The 17,454-nt window shown below is 37.7% G+C and overlaps 1 protein-coding gene across 10 annotated transcripts in view; it reads left to right on the top strand.

Annotated features, from left to right (window-relative positions):
- The window catches only part of epb41a (erythrocyte membrane protein band 4.1a), a 161,180-nt gene that overhangs the window by 86,282 nt on the left and 57,444 nt on the right, over window positions 1–17,454 (top strand). For 8 of the 10 annotated variants that reach the window (XR_007041018.1, XR_007041017.1, XR_007041016.1 and 5 more), the window contains exons 14-18: window positions 6,327–6,371; window positions 7,334–7,396; window positions 7,502–7,549; window positions 10,508–10,678; window positions 16,541–16,669. Coding sequence is in view for 6 of the 10 variants with exons in the window: in XM_047383888.1 (XP_047239844.1) it covers window positions 6,327–6,371; window positions 7,334–7,396; window positions 7,502–7,549; window positions 10,508–10,678; window positions 16,541–16,669 (456 nt within the window). In the remaining 4 variants the exon portion in view is untranslated. The remainder of the gene's footprint in view (window positions 1–6,326; window positions 6,372–7,333; window positions 7,397–7,501; window positions 7,550–10,507; window positions 10,679–16,540; window positions 16,670–17,454) is intronic. The other 2 variants (XM_047383889.1, XM_047383890.1) reach the window with 2 other exon arrangements.

Raw genomic sequence — 17,454 nt, forward strand, 5'->3', positions numbered from 1 at the left:
AGAAAACAAACAGACCATCCACTTGGCTGTGCCTGTCGTTCTTCATGGTCAGGAGGTTGTTCCAGTGCAGTGCCGACACCCTCGTGACCCTGGTCTCTATACACTCGGAACACCAGGGGATACTGTGTGGTGGTTAAAGATGGGCCAGAAGATGGATCATAGGCTGGCTGCACCCATGAGCTCCCACGCCACCTATGGACTAAGCAGAGTAAATAGCAGGCAAGAAACACAAAACAAACAGACACTCCCAGACCTCAACACTGTCAGCTGGTAGATGAGGGTAGGAGTAGGTGAGGGGAAGCAGGGTCTGAAATTATGAAACATGTTAGTAAAAAGTACATGAACTTGTTTTCAATAACTTAATACAATGCGGAGTAAATATCTGCAATTGCAATATCTGCAATATGTTTTTCAACATTTAATTTGTGATGTTATTCAGGAATCGAAAACTGCTTTGGAAAAGTTCGTAACCCTAACCAGGGCTGAATCAGTGAAACAGATTGAGAGTAGCCAGATGGAGGAAAGATAAGAACATGGGATCATCATAATCATGAAAAGAAAAAAAAGAATATCTGAATAATTTATTGATGAATGCCTTTTTTGCAGTGACAGAGAAGTGTCTAATGCAACTGAGAGCAGAAACTGAGAGATTAGAGTATGTCAAAATCTGTTTAACAAAGTACCACCATATTAATAAAAAGGTTTACAAGTTTAAAGCTGTACATTTTTTACTTAAACTAGGGCCTGTTCTACTGTAGAGAAACCTAACCTACACATATACAACCACATGTTTTAGGCTCTTTTTGAGTTTTCTTTAAATTCTGCTCTGTGTGCTATTAGTTTAGAACAATCTTGTTCAGGTTTGGAGAGATTCACAATTGTAGTTTTTTAGCTAGACCACTTCTAATGTGGTCTAGAAGCAAAGAAAGCACCCTTTATTTAACTTTCACAAATCAAATAAAGCTTTCAAAAATCACCAACAGGGTTTAAAAGATTCTATTAGTGTAAACTAGTCAAGAGTCAAGGTATTGTAATTTTTAAAGTACAGAAAATTAAAGATGTTTAAGGTAGAAAAAACTTCCAAATTGGAAGCCCATTTGATAGCCTATTTAATTCAGTCAGTCAGTCATTTTCTACTGCTTATTCCATAGTGGGTCACAGGTAAGCTGGTGCCCATCTCCAGCAGTCTATGGGCAAGAGGCAGGGTACACCCTGGACAGGTTGCCAGTCCATCACAGGGCAACACACAAACAACCATGCACACACTCATTCATACACCTAAGGGCAATTTAGAGAGACCAGTTAACCTAACAGGCATGTCTTTGGACTGTGGGAGGAAGCCAGAGTACCCGGTGAAAACCCACACATGCACGGGGAGAACATGCAAACTCCATGCAGAAAGATCCCCAGCCAGGAATTGAACCCAGGACCTTCTTGCTGCAAGGCAACAGTGCTACCAACTGCACCACCGTGCAGCCTATTTAATTCATGGATAAACACAAATTTGACACAGACATTTGTCAAAATAGATAGCTGTAGCATTGCTGCTAGTTAGTTACCAGACATGGATGCATCACAGACCACACTTATTATTATTATTATTATTATTATTATTATTATTGCCTCCAACTAAATTTGGCATTCTGTCATGGTCAATGCAGCTCCATTATAGTGGGCTAATTAATTAAATATAATCTATTAATTATATAATAATTATATAATCTAGATTAAATATAATCTAATTTAATTAGCAGACAAACATTAAAATGAACATTACACAAGTCTAGTTTCTGACTAAAGTTAGCATCCGGCTATGCTAACTGGTAGGACCGTAGCATACAACATATATCGACAGCTTCAGAGAAGCCAATAAAGACTCTGTCCTTATGAGTTGTGTAAGGATATTCTTTAAAAAATGACACACACTTTAGTTGTTGAAGGTTGTGATTTTGTGAAGATAACTTACCACTCACTGTCTTTGTAGTCTACTATCTCCTGGTGTCTCCTATGTCTACTCACTGAAGTCTGCGATCAGAGGCAGTCACTTCAGTCAGCACCAACCAATAGGAAGACGTCCTATATCGTTCATCATTAGGCCCCTCCCCAGAAGTTCATGTTCTCAGTTACTCAAAATTCATTGAGTTCAACCAAAAAAAGGGAGCTTCAACCAAAAAAGCAGAAGCTTAATCCATAAAAAATGGGGCTTCAACCAAAAAAACGGGACCTTCAAAACCAAACATTTGAGATCCGTATAAAATGCATATAAAGTTTGATCACAAATATTATTTTTTGATTGAAATATTTTTTTGGTTGTAGTTACTTTTTGTTTCATTGACTTTTTGTTTGATTGAATAGCAATTCTTTTGGTTGAAATAACTGTTTTGTTTGATTAAATAATAAAAAGACAAATTTCTTTCCATACTTTTGAAACTTTGGAAACCAAACTCAACCAAGTTAGGTCCACGATGGATGATCATGGCCAGAGACTCGGATGTCTCGAGGTCGCCACTGATGATTAAATCCAACTTGTTCGGGAGCTAGAGGACATTTTCTCCTTTCGTTGTCCGATGAGCTAACCCCTCCCTCCTACTTCCCTATGTCTAAAGGGATTGCTCAATCCAACTCTCCATCCAACGGGTCTGGACTTCCCTAAACCTGAAACATCTTACTAAGCAGGTTTACTGAAAGTTCTGTATAAGCTGGTGTCAGGAAATGACTCGCCTAGCCTCTGACAGCCTTCATACAAAAGTCTCGCCCTTCTTCAACTGGAGGTCTGGAAGACTGAGTAGCCTACTGCAGTCATTCACATGTCAACAGTCACTTTTGTTCACGACTGCTCATTCCCTAATTTTACAACTGGCTCTTGGTATATGGGCTAGGTTAATTTTAGTGATTCAACACGAGCCCCAAGGCGCTGTTTTAACAAACTTGGCTAAGGCAACCTATAAAAACCGTCCACCCTCCTTTAACATGGTTAGAAGTCATCTCAAATCCAACTGTGACCAAAAAGAAATTACAGGATTGAAACTGTTTAGGAAAGTAGTACTGGAATTCTAAAGCAGTAGTGAGAGAATGCGAAAATCTAAGGGTGGGAACTCCTTTTGCTAGCTTCTACTGCATCTCTTACCGAACGGAAGTCCTGTCAGTACATTTTAAGAATAGCATGGGAATGAGGATCAACTAGTGCCAAAATGACCACTATGTCTGAATGTGTAATACATTACTTCAACAAACGTATAATTACACACCATATCTATTACATATCTATTACAAAGCCTGCTGGCAATGCTAACTTCCTGAGCTATTCCGCTGATTCACAATCCACTATTGCTATAAAAAAAATTAACCTTTGGAGTCAATGGATATGACACCACTCACATAGTAGAAGCACACTAATCTTGCCAATGAAATAAGCCACCCACCTGGCTGGCTGTGTAATAGTTATGCATCCATTGTCATCATGGATGACATTTTCTCATATGCAAGACACCAAGTGTTTTTTAGCTTTTCATCCCAGATTCCATCTAGTGAATTATTTAGCATTCTACTAATTTAGAAGGAGGGCAGAGTTTTAGAGCGAAGTGGAAGGAGATGAACCACAGCCATCTTCCATCTATCCTTGTATCTGGTTTATACTGTATTCTAATGTATTCTTACTAGAGTTTCAATGCATCAAGTGCTAGAAGGGCTGTACATATGCAATCCAGTAATGCAATGCATCCAGTAAAATTCTGCCCCTCATGTGCTGTATAGGCTGGTATTAACAGATATTGTGTTTAATAGGGCTGTTGTGTTGTCTAGAATGATGTGGTTACTGTATGTGTTCATTGTGGGCTGTACCAATTGACCCCAGTGGTCACATTTCTAATAAAGTTCAAATAAATATAAGTCAAAACTTACAAAACTCTATCCTAATTTATAAATTTCTTTTTTACTCATGTCTTTGTTTTAATAGTTTTTGATTAAATCTTTTTTTGACAAGCTGAATTTTAAATAATGAAAAGGATCTAAAAAGCATAGTTTAATATTTAAGACATATATTACTTACATAGCTTGTAACTGGGCTGTGTTGTTTTCCGATGAGCTTAACCTCTCCCTCCTACTCCGTAGTTTTGAGAGGATTGCCCAAACCAGCTCTCCATCCAGCGGGTCCAGATCTCCCTAAGCTGACACTCTGATTACCCTGAACCGGAATTATGAAAATCAGTTTAAGCTGGTATCGGGCAGGACACGCCTAGCTTTTGACAGCCTACACCCAGAAGTCACACCCAATTTTAATCAATGAATTAGCCACACTGAGTAGTCCCACAGTCAACTAGATCACAAGGGTCACATCTGTTAACAGCTGCTCACTTCCCTAATTTTACAACTTGCACTTGGTATCTGGACTAGATTAGTTTTAGTGGCACATCGTGAGTCCCCAGGGTGTTGTTTAGGCTTAAGGCAACCTTTAAAACCTCCCATAATTATTTTCAAACCATGCACTAGGACATTTTTATAACCACTGAACAACTGAATAATAAGGGAACACAAATAATTGCCTATCTATAATTCCTCTAAAATTATATATGCTTCTTTAATTAGTAATGCTTTAGCAGGGGTCAGTAACAGCATTAAATTCAGCAACACAGAATAATCAAATTAACCTAATCTAACTTTCCCTAATGCTTATACTGGAGAGTTTGAAGAAGAGGCTTTGAGGGATCAGGGAGAGTCTTTCAGGAGGCAACAAGTTGATTTCTCGGGCATAAGGTAAAATGAAATTTTCAATTTTCTTCCTCTGAGTAGACGAGCCCCATGTCTTGGTGATCTGAAGCTTACAGAATCCAAAAGGTTAAGAGAAACCCTTAAGATGAAAAAGGGTTTCGTCCAGGATGTCTGGATGCCTGAAACTCGAAGAAACAAAGCCCTCTGACTGCTTTGCCAAGTTCACTCAGTTGTCTGGATGTAAAAAGCTGCTGATATTAGATACCCAATAAAAAGCCTGTCAACATTTAAGACTCATGGGTTGAAGCTCTTTTCATTGCAGATTCCTTAGCTTGTCTGTGCCTACCAAACCAAACCATCTGCAGTGTTCTTTCACCATCTTAATCTTGCTTGTAGAATTCTGTAAGGAACAACTACCGGTTTCTTTTATACTGCCCCTTAAATAGAGCAGATTGTGGCCTTATTCCCCGGTTCTTGTTGTCATGTTTGCCTTATTTGTCACATTTGCTAATCCCCTTTCTTTGAATTTCCCTAACATGCCGTCTTAGTCTGAACTTCAAGATGCTTTCCTCAGTCTCGAGCCACCTGCTGACCTCTTCTCTCTTTACTTTTGGACTCTCTTTAAAGTCTGTACCATTTCACAGCATCTGCTCTATTCTTAGCTTTCTCAAGATTTCATTTCCTCTTAAAATGCACAACTGTATTTACTTTAGTTACAGTATTCTTCAGTTTACTAAGCAGAACCATCACTTTTTACCTTTTATATTTTTTATTCATACATTTGAATTGATTACCTTCATCTTTTTTCCATATGAAGTAGATTAACCAACTTTAGTAAAACTTGGCATTATGAGTATTAAATCTCGTTGCTTTTCTATCAGTCAATCATCAGAATAAGATCACAATTTAATTACACAATGATTGATATATGTTCAACTTGATAATCATTCATTATTTGATTACAATAGTTCCATATTTAATCATATGTAATTTCTTCTATCACAATCATGGTTACTTCAAAAGAAAAGGTGATTAACCCTTGACTCCAGAATAGTCCTGCAGTCTTTAGAGCTTCAGAATGTGAATATTCACACATTTGTATTTTCTTTTAATTGATCAGAATTTAATAATTTCTGCATCGATACATGGAAGGATCTCACCACATTTTGACAGATAAACATCTGTCTAGCATTTTAATATAATTTAATTATAATTATTATTGGATTAAATTAAAAAACCCAAATGTCATGGATCTGGCTGGATAAAAATATCAACATCATACATGGGTTAAGGAAATATTTTTAATACATTTTTTAGTCATGAGCTCTTAAATACCTGTTGTACTGAGTGCCTAATTCTTTTAATTGATTATTCCAGCTGGATTTTATTGCCTAATTTTAAAAGTAAATTTTTGGTAGTTTTGTAGGAACTCTGCATTTAACCTAAAATCCCTTGAGAGGGAATCATTAAGTATAGTTTAGAATTGAGTAAGCTATTTAAATCGGCAATATTAGAGAAATTTTCTCCTTAAATGCGTGTCCTTTTTTGTTGTGTCGATTAATTTCTATTATTGAATTAAAAAGAAGTTCCTAATTTTTTTCCTTCCAATGGGGAAACAGCTCTCTGCTCAGGATAAAAAGATGGAATTGGTTCGAGTAAGAAAGGTTAGCATTCTTAGTTTATTGCTGTCTTGCATCATCATCAGCAACTTAAGGACACTTAATTATGATTCTCTTCCATTGCAGAGTGACAAGATGCTTTATTTTCTTGACTGTAGTGATTTGTGGATGCCTATTTTGTGAAAGCATGTGCATTTCATCAAGAAGACATCAATGCATTTTTCAGGTCAAAATATGGTCACTTTCATTAAAAATACAACAACGTAATACAACTACCATGATAATAATTATAATAGAATTTGCTGTTACATTGCATCAGTACAGCATAATATTGTGATAAAATATGTACGAGTGCAGCCTGCTATGTTAATGTATGCACAAGGCAGTGGTGTAAAAAATGGTTTAAAAATGTTTCCAGGAGTCTGTGTCAAACAAAATTCTTTATTACTGAGATCTTAACATTTTGTCTATTTCTAATTTAAATCTATTTCCAGCACCATAGAAAGAAACAGTAATTCATTTTTTGCACTACTGTGAATGAGGTACCTAAATTCAGTAATGATGAAATTTTCAAAAAAGATTTTACCTATAATTTAGCATTTTCTTATTATCCCAAAGCAAGCACATTTGTAACTTCAAAACCTGACACAGTTTAACATGATCTTGTTAAAATTGCAAAACAGCAAAAATGCAAATTCAGTGCAAAGACTTAGATGCTCTTCTTGCACAAAATCCTATGCAGTAGTATCTTATGCATGCACAGCATGTGACTTAAAATCCTTGGATTTTTATCTATCTGCTTTACTGTTATACACTTTCTTTATGAGTCTCTCATCTTGTCTTTGCTGAGCTGGGTAAACTGTGAGCTGCAAACTTCATCTATGTTCATGCACAGCAACGTTTTATCTCACTTTAATAGCCATTGTAGTTATATGGACATTGGAACTGTAGAAGTCACCCTGTCTTGCTTACAACCAGATTTTATTCCTTTTCCTTATTTTTCACAGAAGAGACCCAAGAGACTTGAGGGTGAAACTATTTATATCAGACATAGCAATTTAATGTTGGAGGTTTGTATTTTTAGTGTTACCAGTTCTGAGTTTTTCTAACTGCTCTGAGTGCATGAGTGTTGGTTTCCATTTACTTTATTTGTTTGTTTCTTTCTCTTTTTGTAGCTCAACCCAAAATGGTTTGCATGCACCATTTTCCTCTCTGATTGCCATGCAAGTAGCTTCACATCACTTATTTTTGTCTGTCATTTAAGTATATATCACTCTGAAATATATGACTGGGAAACATTTTATTTTAATTATGAAGGGCTCTGCTGCCCAGTTTATCCTTAATGCTGAAACAAACCTTCTATACAAAGAAATCTAAGAAATGGAAAACCTGTAGCATCATTAATAGCAGTAGATCATACATAGATGACTTGAAGATCTGTTGTTCTATCCTCTATGCTCCACCTAAAAAGCTTCCTTAAAGAGGAACTAAACCCCAAATCAACTTTTTTTGCAAATAAACTGTGTAAACTGGGCCTTAAGGGTGCTATCTTTCGGACATTGCCAAGTCAGCGCCTTTAGCCAGTGGGTCAAACCTATTAGGCTCAGGCCCACTGGGTTCCATAAAGCCTCTCTTAACCTCTGATGATGAGGGGGGTGCTGCCACTTTCCCCTCGTCCACCTGACCACACCTCTGCTCCACCCCACACTTGGCACTGCCCACTTTGGTGGCATTTTTAAAAATCTTTCTGGGGGCGGAGTTATTCTTTTACAAGGGGTTTTGTTCCACTTTAAGACTGAACCAGAATGTTATAGCTTTATGACAGATTATAAAAACGTTGATTTTTGGTACAGAATTTGAACACAACTGTTAAATCTTCAAGCCATCATAAGGCAATGCATAAAAAACCACCATGCCTTTTTAACCAGTAAAGCCGCACAGTTTGTGCACAGTCTCTTTTTAGAGTGTAACCTGAAATCATCACACTGTCTTGTTTTACCAATTTAAAGACTAATCTGTGTTATCCAAAAGGGTTTGTATATGATTGACCTTTTTTAGGAAACCTGTCAAACACTGATTTCTAATGTGCTATGACAGCATGTCTGACAAAGTGGTCATACTAAGCCATAACTCTACTCATAAAAAGAAGGATCTAATAAATTGATATTAATATATAATATCAAAAGAGAAAATAAATGATTTTTCAGCCATAATCTCAAAAAGTGGCTTGCGAAATTGTCTTTGAATGAAAGCACTTCATATAAAAATGTAAAGTTTAGTGCCAAACCCAATATTCTGACATGATGTAATAAGCCCTTTCCTGCCAAACATTTCAACTGAAGCTAAGCAGTAAACGCACAAGCATACCATTGTAATATGCAATGTTTCCGTTCAGGCTAGTGTAGTAATGTCAGCTAGGCAATGCGTTCTCACAATCTTGAAGTCACAATCCTGGGGCTTGTTGATGTTGGTTGATAGCCAGGGAATGATCAAGATTTTTTTTTGTATTTATTTATTTTTCAAGATTTTATTTAATATTATGTATTTTTGTGGTGCTAGCAGTCTTTATTTGATTTTGACATTTATACATTTATTTCATAGACAACAGGGAATGGATGGAGAGTAAAAGGGAAATGTGGTTTAATAATATCAATGGCCCAGATTGCAAGCTGAACTTTAGACAGCTGTAGTAAGGACTGACTGTCTTTTGACTAGAAGCACCATTATTATTGAATCTATTGTTTTTAGAACTTAAAATGTGTGGCGCTACTCTACTGTACTCTGCATTTTGACTCTTTCCTAGTCATGTATGTATCATCATGTAGTTTCACCCTTTCTGTACTCCGCTGTTTTTTTCCCACTTGTTTCAAACAGCTTTCCTTCTCTTTCATCTCATCTGTAACTAACCAAGCTGAATGCCTTTGTGCCACTTATGCTGTCCTGGGAAATATTTTTACTGTTGTTAAACAATTTCACAACTTTATAATGAAAATAATGACATTAACTTTACATAGATTTGACTTGCCCCCACAGAAAGATCAGCAAATTCAGTAGCTCTGTAAAGACTTGATTTCAGCTTATGATTTCAGGTTTATGCTGGACCCTGGGTATCCTGTTGTCCATATATTTTTTTTGTCATTGACACTTGAGCAAGCAGACACGCAAATAGTTTAAAATGAGCCTATTGACCTGTAGAATACAGCGCTTTAAAGTGAATAGACAAACAAGGGAAAGTGGAGTATTCAAATAGTATGATATAAAAATATAGCATTTTTAGTAAATACAATCCATAAAATTAGAATCATGAGTCATCTTTCTAATTTTCTGGAGTAATTGTAATGTAATCATTTTTTAGGGGTCATAGTTTGTAGAGCCAATGAGTTTCATTTGCAAGTGAATGTCACAGTGTGCCATGTCTGGTGTTTATGTTTGTTTATTGCTCCTGGTCTGGTCCTTAGTTTATCCTTAGTTCTGTGTCTTGACTTGTTAATTGGTTTTTCTCCCTCTGTCTCCCAGTAGCCTGACCTACATCTGTTCCTTGTTCCCCATGATTATTCTGTCCCTCTGTTCATTGGTTCTCGCTGTTCTCTCTGTTTGTATTCATACCCTGACGTTTCTGTTGTTCCCTGCATTGTTCTAGTTTGTCCTGATGTCGAGAAGTCAGTGGTCTGGTCTGAATCCTGTCAGTACGAGCCATTAAAAGCAACTTATCTGTAATCATCGGCCTCCTGGTGACTCTTCCTTTGCACTTTGGTCCGATTTAAACCCGCATAATGACAGTGAATACCCAGATTTAATCTTAAACTATGCATGTGCATTGCACTGGACAGATGTACGGGTTTCCTTGAGAAATAAACAGGATCCCTTTATAGATATACCTTAGAAAAAGCACAAAGCCATTTAGCTTGTTAAAATTTTTTTTTGTCCTTATATTGATAAGAGTGGTGTCGACATTGTTCTTGCACCACCTTTACAATTAGAGGAAAGTCATTACACACATCCATTTTACCCATCCTTTCACTCATGTAATGTCCGATATAAGTACACTGTGCTCCTCACGTTTCTGTAGGGTTTTCTCACTGGTTTTGGTCAACATTTAACTCATTCTATTATTGTGTGTAATTATCTTTTTTGACATGTTGCTCTATCATGAACTAAATGTAACTTTTTCATTCCTGAAGGACCTAGATAAGACCCAAACTGAGATAATGCGTCACCATACTAGTATCAGTGAGCTCAAGCGAAGTTTTATGGAGTCAGTACCTGAACCTCGCCCTAGTGAATGGGACAAACGTCTTTCTACCAACTCGCCGCTCCGCACAGTATGCCTCAATGGCCAGCTGCAACCAGCGGTGAGTCTTTTTATCATGGAAGAAATTATCTGCCTTGTGCCTTTATATCCTTCCTCTGTCCCTCTCTCCCTTATGTCATTCCTTCTTTTACACCCACTATCTTTCTTGTGCCATTACATTTCCTACCTTGTGTCTTTCCTTCCTTCCTTTTGTCATTTCAGCCTTCTGTCCAACCTTTCTTTCTTTTGTCCTTCTTTCTTTCCTTTCTTGAGGTCTTCCTTTTTTCTTTTGTCCTTTCTTTCTTGTATACTGCCCTCTGTCCTTGCTTCTTTGTGCCTTTACTTAATTCCTATCTCATATACTTCATTCTGTCCTTCCTCCCTCCCCCTCTCCCTTATATCGATCTTTCATGCTTTAATTTTTCTCATTGTGGCCTCCCTTCTTTCCTTCTCTTTCTTTATTGCACCATAACCTTCCTCTTTGTATATTTCCTCCCTCCCTTCTATTCCTCCACCCTTGTGGTCTACCTCTCTTCTTTTTGTCCCTCCTTCTTCCTTCTTTTGGTCTTCCCTTCGTTTCTTCTTTGTGTCATCCCTTCCCTTCTTGTGTGCTTCTTTGATTGTGGCCTTAATGTTTTTCACTCGAGTTACTTGTTTTTGCAAATGCCTGAAATGTCAGCCATAAATTTAAAGTGGACTTTATTATTTTATAGTTTAAAATAAAGTAAAGACTGAAAAATCTGTAAAGCTGACTCTGAAAAATCAGGAACTTTTACATGAAAAATGTTTTGGAACCCTAAAATATAACTGCCTTAAATTGTGAGTTAACTTTGATTCACCCCATTATTTATTTTCAGTCACCACATTCAGGCCTGATTAATGTGAGACAAGTAGAATCAAAAAATTCCTTTATACCTGTCTGCACAAACTCGACTAATAAAGCTGATTCTCATTATGACATGCATCCATAAACCAAAACCATTAGCAACTTCTACAAAAACAAAAGAGCAACAACATATCACTAAAAAATAGATGCTTTGTCCGTGTTCAACAAAAAAAGTGGAACATTTATTACAATTGCTCCAAAGCCGTCCAGCTTGGCTGGAATAAAACAATTCTGCAAAGACCTGTGCACCAAAATTCCTCCACAGCAACATAAAAGACTCATTGCCAGTTATCACAAATGCTTGATGGCAGTTGTTGTCACCAAGGGGGGCACAACGCGTTTCTAGGCTTTCAGGGCAACTACTTTTCCATTGTTTGGTATCTCTCTTTCCTTAATACTGTATATGAAATAATTATTTTCAATATACTTTTTACTCGGTTTATCTTTGTCTGATATTAAAATTTGTTTGATAACCTGAAACATTTATTTGTGACAAAAACAAGACAATTGTTGTTTTTCACAGCACTCTATGACACTCTTAAACTCACTGACATTTCGGCTGGTCAGTCTTAGTCAAGTAGAGAAAAATTATTTAATATGTAAACCATGGTAAGGTAAAGAGTTTATGATTAGTCAGTATCTCGCCACAATTTTAAAGAATTTCTGTTTAGTGTAAAATAATTCAGTCCAAGTTTGACCAGGTTAAGTGTTTTAGATTCTGAACTAGAGCTGAATAAAGAAGTAATGAAAGCCCTAATTAGAAAAAAACTTTTTGCATCATATTTCTTACCTGTTTAATCATATTAGCAGGCATAACTGAAAAGTCAATAGGCCTTGTTAGAATAACATTAATTAAACCAAATTGTAGAATCCACTGATGGTGAGTGATGAACATTAAAAATAAACTTATGTTATTTTTAATAATACCAATATTTAGTTGGACTGATGACAGCAGCTCCAAAACGCAATGCCCAGCGACCCTCTCAGCTCTGTTTTTTCCTTCATTGTACTGTCATTTGTATAGGGCAGATTCACAACATATGTTTTAATGCACTTCATAAAACAAACAAAATCAACTTATGTACAAAACTATATGGTCTATATGTTTGGATTTAATTTCAGTTACATATGTTCCACTTCCATCATAGCTATACAAGCAGTCAAATTCAGTTTATTGTGCCAATAGGTAAGCATAATTTGCTCTCTAATGAAAACCTGGCAATTATATTGCATCACTAACTTTGCAGTAATCCCTCATACAAATGGTAAATGGCCTGTACTTGTATAGCGCTTTATCAAGTCCCCAGAGAGCCCAAAGCACTCCACACTACATTCAGTCATCCACTGACAGTGGTGAGCTACATTGTAGCCACAGCTGCCCTGGAGCACACTGACAGAAGTGAGGTTGCCATACACAGGCGCCATCGAGCCCGCTGACCACCATCAGTAGGCAAGGCGGGTGAAGTGTCTTGCCCAAGGACACAACGACTGAAAAAGACATAGCGGGGGCCCGAACTGGCAACCCACCGGTTACAAGACAAACCCCTGCCACCATCGCCACGGTCGCCCCAAAGGAACAAACATGTGGTGACAGTATAGAAGAATGATACCCTTTAAATTGTGAGAAACCTTCTGGAGAACCTGACTCTGTGTGAGTGGCCATCTGCTATGACCAGGTTTGAAAAGGAGAAGACACAAAAAAAATAAGCACTGCTCCAGAAGTACTTTCTATTTTAATGTAAATTGAAATGACTTTGGAATACAAAGAAAACAAAATAAACCTAATTGGGCTACATGGTGGCGCAGTTACCTTGCAGCATGAAGGACCTGGGTTTGAATCCCGGCCTTGGGTCTTTCTGCATGGAGTTTGCATGTTCTTCCCGTGCATGCCTGGATACTCTTCAGGTGCTCATTCAAATATTTGTTATTTATACCTTAAATCTGAACATATTTACTATTCAGAATTAGGAACAAATGTTTTAAATGTTGATTTAGAAAGATGGTTCCCCAATATTATCAAAAGTAATCCAGATCAGGGTAAGGAGAAGAAAATGGTAAATGGTATATGGAGTGAACTTATATAGCACCTTTCCAGAAAACCCTCCAAACTTTATTTATTGCAATATCTAATTAAGATATTGTCATTAATTCTCTCTCTATCATAGTTCTTCCTTTTATAGCTTTTCCTGTGGTTACTGCTTCCAGATGTGTATTTTCATACTAAAGCATTGAACCAATCTCATTTTAGCAAACAGCTGTTGCCAGGATCATCAAAATCTGCCTGCAGGACTTCACAATCAGTTCCGTGGGCCCTGTAGCATAAAAAGTGCAGATCAAACTGTTGCTTTAACCAATCAGATTTTGAGTCTGCGACACCAAGGCCCTCTAACAGGCATACGGTAATGTCAGGGTATTCACACCCTTTAATTGGATAGTCAGTGAGTGTACCAGCCAGAGCTCGCAAACCTTTAGACACTTACAAGCAACGGTACTTTCCAAAATCTTTGGGGAAACTAGAGTCGATCTATAGCTGAATAAGCAAGTGCAAAGGGAAGCAGAGCTCCACAACGAAATGGTGAAGAAAAGTAGAGAAATGTTAAAAAGACTGATAGACTGTCATTTTTTGGCAAGCAAGAATTTTTGGAGACACGATGAAATCTCTTGATCCAAAAGCAGAGGAAAGTGTTTAGTGAGACATCAGGCAAACTACAAAACGACCTGATCACTGCTATTGTGGAAGTGATGTGAGAAGAGATTAGAAGGCAGCTCATACTGGTCCTGCGTTACATAAGGGGCGCAGGTCTCAAGGAGCACTTGTCAGGTTTGAAGATGTTACCAGTGGAAAACAAGCTGATAACATTGCATATCCGGTTTTTAGAGAAAAATGAATGTCTGGATAAAATTGTGGCACAGTGTTTTGACAACGCAGCGGCCATGTCTTCTGGATTACATAGAATGCAGGCTAAATTTAAGGAGAGAGCACCTTTAACTTTATTTATACACTGCTATGCACATCAGATCTATTTTGTACTGACTCAGGGGGCCTCAAAGCTTAAACAATGCAAAATCTTTTTCGCCACTCTCAATGGCTTTGCATTTTGTTCTAGATCTCCTTGGTGCACGCATTTACTGGACGCAATCTGCCACCTACATCTCACTCGTGTACCACCAACATGATGACAATACACATCAAGAGTGGTCAATACAGTTTTTGAGAACAGGTATGATCCAAAAGGAGCATCATGACGAATACAATGAGGACCCTGTGCGCTGGGCTGATGAATTTAAAGCACGCCTGGATGATTTGGAGTTTTGTTTTTTTGCTTCACGCATTTAATGTAATTTTGTAGAATTCAGACGTTCTCTTTTCAATACTACAGAACAAAAAATTGGATTGCTTTGTCTGGCAAGAGTAAATTAGTTTTGTGACACCGTTGAGTGAGGAAGGAGCTGATACAAGGAAATCTACGAGGTCACTGAATACACCGCAAGCTCCACAACAGAATTCTAGACGATATTATTTGCCAGACACAGACCAGGTTTCAAGACCACAAGAAACTAATGTTTATCACCCTCCTCGATCCCGAGAAGTTTCGGGAATACCAGAAAAATTTCATGCATGCAGCCTTCACACAGAGCCACAGAACACTTTCCAATCTCTCTCAGCTAAGAAAAGACTTGACTGTAATGTATGCCATTGATGATTTTGCAGGATAATTTCCCACTTCTTTACATCCTTCAGCAGAAAGAGTGCAGCTGTACATATTTTTGTGTTCTATGCTACTGTCAGGCAGACATTTTTAGCCCTAAAATGAATTAGAACTTATGCCAGAAATACGACAGGGCAGGCTGGACTTTCAGCTTTATCCTTGATGGAGATAGAACAGGACTTACTGATAGAACTGAAACACACAAATAATCTCTACAACAAATTAATTGAGCTACTCTTCTGCTGCTATAAAAAAAGACTTGTGCTCCCAGGGTTTGTTCCTCCGGTAAAGGCATTTATTATGGCTACACAAGTTATCTATCTGCTAAGCAACGGCTCTTTGTAAAGCATTTATGCGTTATAAGATGTTTTTTATTGCCATAAAATAGCTATTGAAGGGTGAATTGAGATTGAAAAATAAATATAAAATGTTCATGTGATAATTTTGGCCTAAGGACAAACAGTACATGTTTGGATTTCTAACTTCAAGTCTCCTAACGGGCTAGAGACTTGGGACTTCACTCTGAATTGGGGGAAAATAATTGACTTGGACGTTATGTGTATTTTTACCTGCTGCAAAATTTGCTCTGCTCATAACAGGAAAAATGTTGGAAACTCAGCAAGTTTAGTACAGCTCAATTTACTTTTTAGGGTTTTCCATTAGCAACGGTTACCAGGAAACGTTACTAATTTTAGTACCTGCTTGCTTGCCGTGCTGAAAACTCGATTTCAGAAGGCTGTTGGTAACTGATTGGGTTGGGGGTGGCGTCACTAGTCACAGGAAATTTTAATAACTAATATCTTCAACCAATAAATTATTGAATGCTGGACTTTTTGGGTATATGACCACAATAGCAAGTTATCATTAGGTACCATTACCTTACTCTCACAGGTCTTCCAGCTTGTACCCTTCAGTTTGGGGCATGATATCCAGTCCAATCTGATGGTTTAACTCTGGTTGTTCCTATCCTTTTTGTCCTTGAAGAGTTTAGATCACAGGCTCTGTTTGTGTATAGAGTCCATCAGAGTTGTCTTCCAATGGAATGTAACCCAAAGTTAAGCTCTTTATCAAAGAACAAAGACAGATGGCTGCACCTTTGCAGGAAAACCTTGGTTAGTGGGAGATTTTTAGGCAACTGTAGATTTGGAAGGCAGAAATTGCTCTGACACATGAGGCAACTGAAATCAGGCCTTCAATTCAAGCAAATAAATAGTGAAAGTGTTTGTCATGTAACCCCCTACCCCAGTCTCATGTGTTTGTATGTTAGATATTTTAGCACTATTTAAACTCTGCAATGAGTTTTCTGGTGTTTATCTCATCCATGCAGTCTCCAGTGCTAAGGGCCCAGACAGTCACCATCTCAGACATCACCAGCTCTATAAGAGGAACTGTGACTTACAAGGACATTCCGTTAGTTCACACTGAAACTAAGACCATCACATATGAGTCAGCACAGGTAAGAGGAATTAAGGAAACTAAACAGGCTCAGCAAACATTTTGGAAAGTATTTGTTGGCTTAAATCAATTACTTCTTATATGTCATTTAATATAGATGGACTGTACACTTTACTATATCGCTGCACTGCTCTGTTGATAAGCCGTGCAATCTAGAACCAAAAAGACGAGGACTTAATGCCTCCTTAGCCCTTCAATTTTCTGCTTTATTCCTTAATTCTGGGATTTATAGTGCAACCAATGAAAGCGTGGAGGATCTATCTGTTTTGCTTAACACCACCTGCACTGATATTTTGGACACTATAGCACCAGTAAAAGCTGAGGGTGCCAAGCGTATGTTTGTGCCTTGGTTGAATGAACATACACGCACCATCAGAGGCGAATGCAGACACGCTGAGAAGAGATGGAAAAATTCTACATTGTATGTTTCCCTGCTATCTCTAAGACTCAGTTCATGTCAAATCTTGTGTCCTCAAACAGCAAGAAGCCACGGGTTCTGTTTAATGTTTTAATCATATTGTTAATTCGTATAAAACGTTGGCCTCATGCCAACAGAAAAGATGTGTAATGACGTTTGGGACTTTTTATCAACAAACTTTTAGCCATCAGGTCTGGTATCTTGGCATCTTCTGCCTTTGACCCTAGTTTTTTTCCTCTGTGCTCAGCTGTCCTGGAGCAGTTTGACCCAGTTTCTTTGAGTGAATTATCAAAGGTCATGGCTTCTATAAGATCATCTCACTGCCCATCAGATTGCCTTCCCCCATTTTTGTTTAAAAATGCTTTTGA

The sequence above is a fragment of the Girardinichthys multiradiatus genome, chromosome 13 (genome assembly GCF_021462225.1).
Source record: "Girardinichthys multiradiatus isolate DD_20200921_A chromosome 13, DD_fGirMul_XY1, whole genome shotgun sequence".
NCBI lineage: Eukaryota > Metazoa > Chordata > Actinopteri > Cyprinodontiformes > Goodeidae > Girardinichthys > Girardinichthys multiradiatus.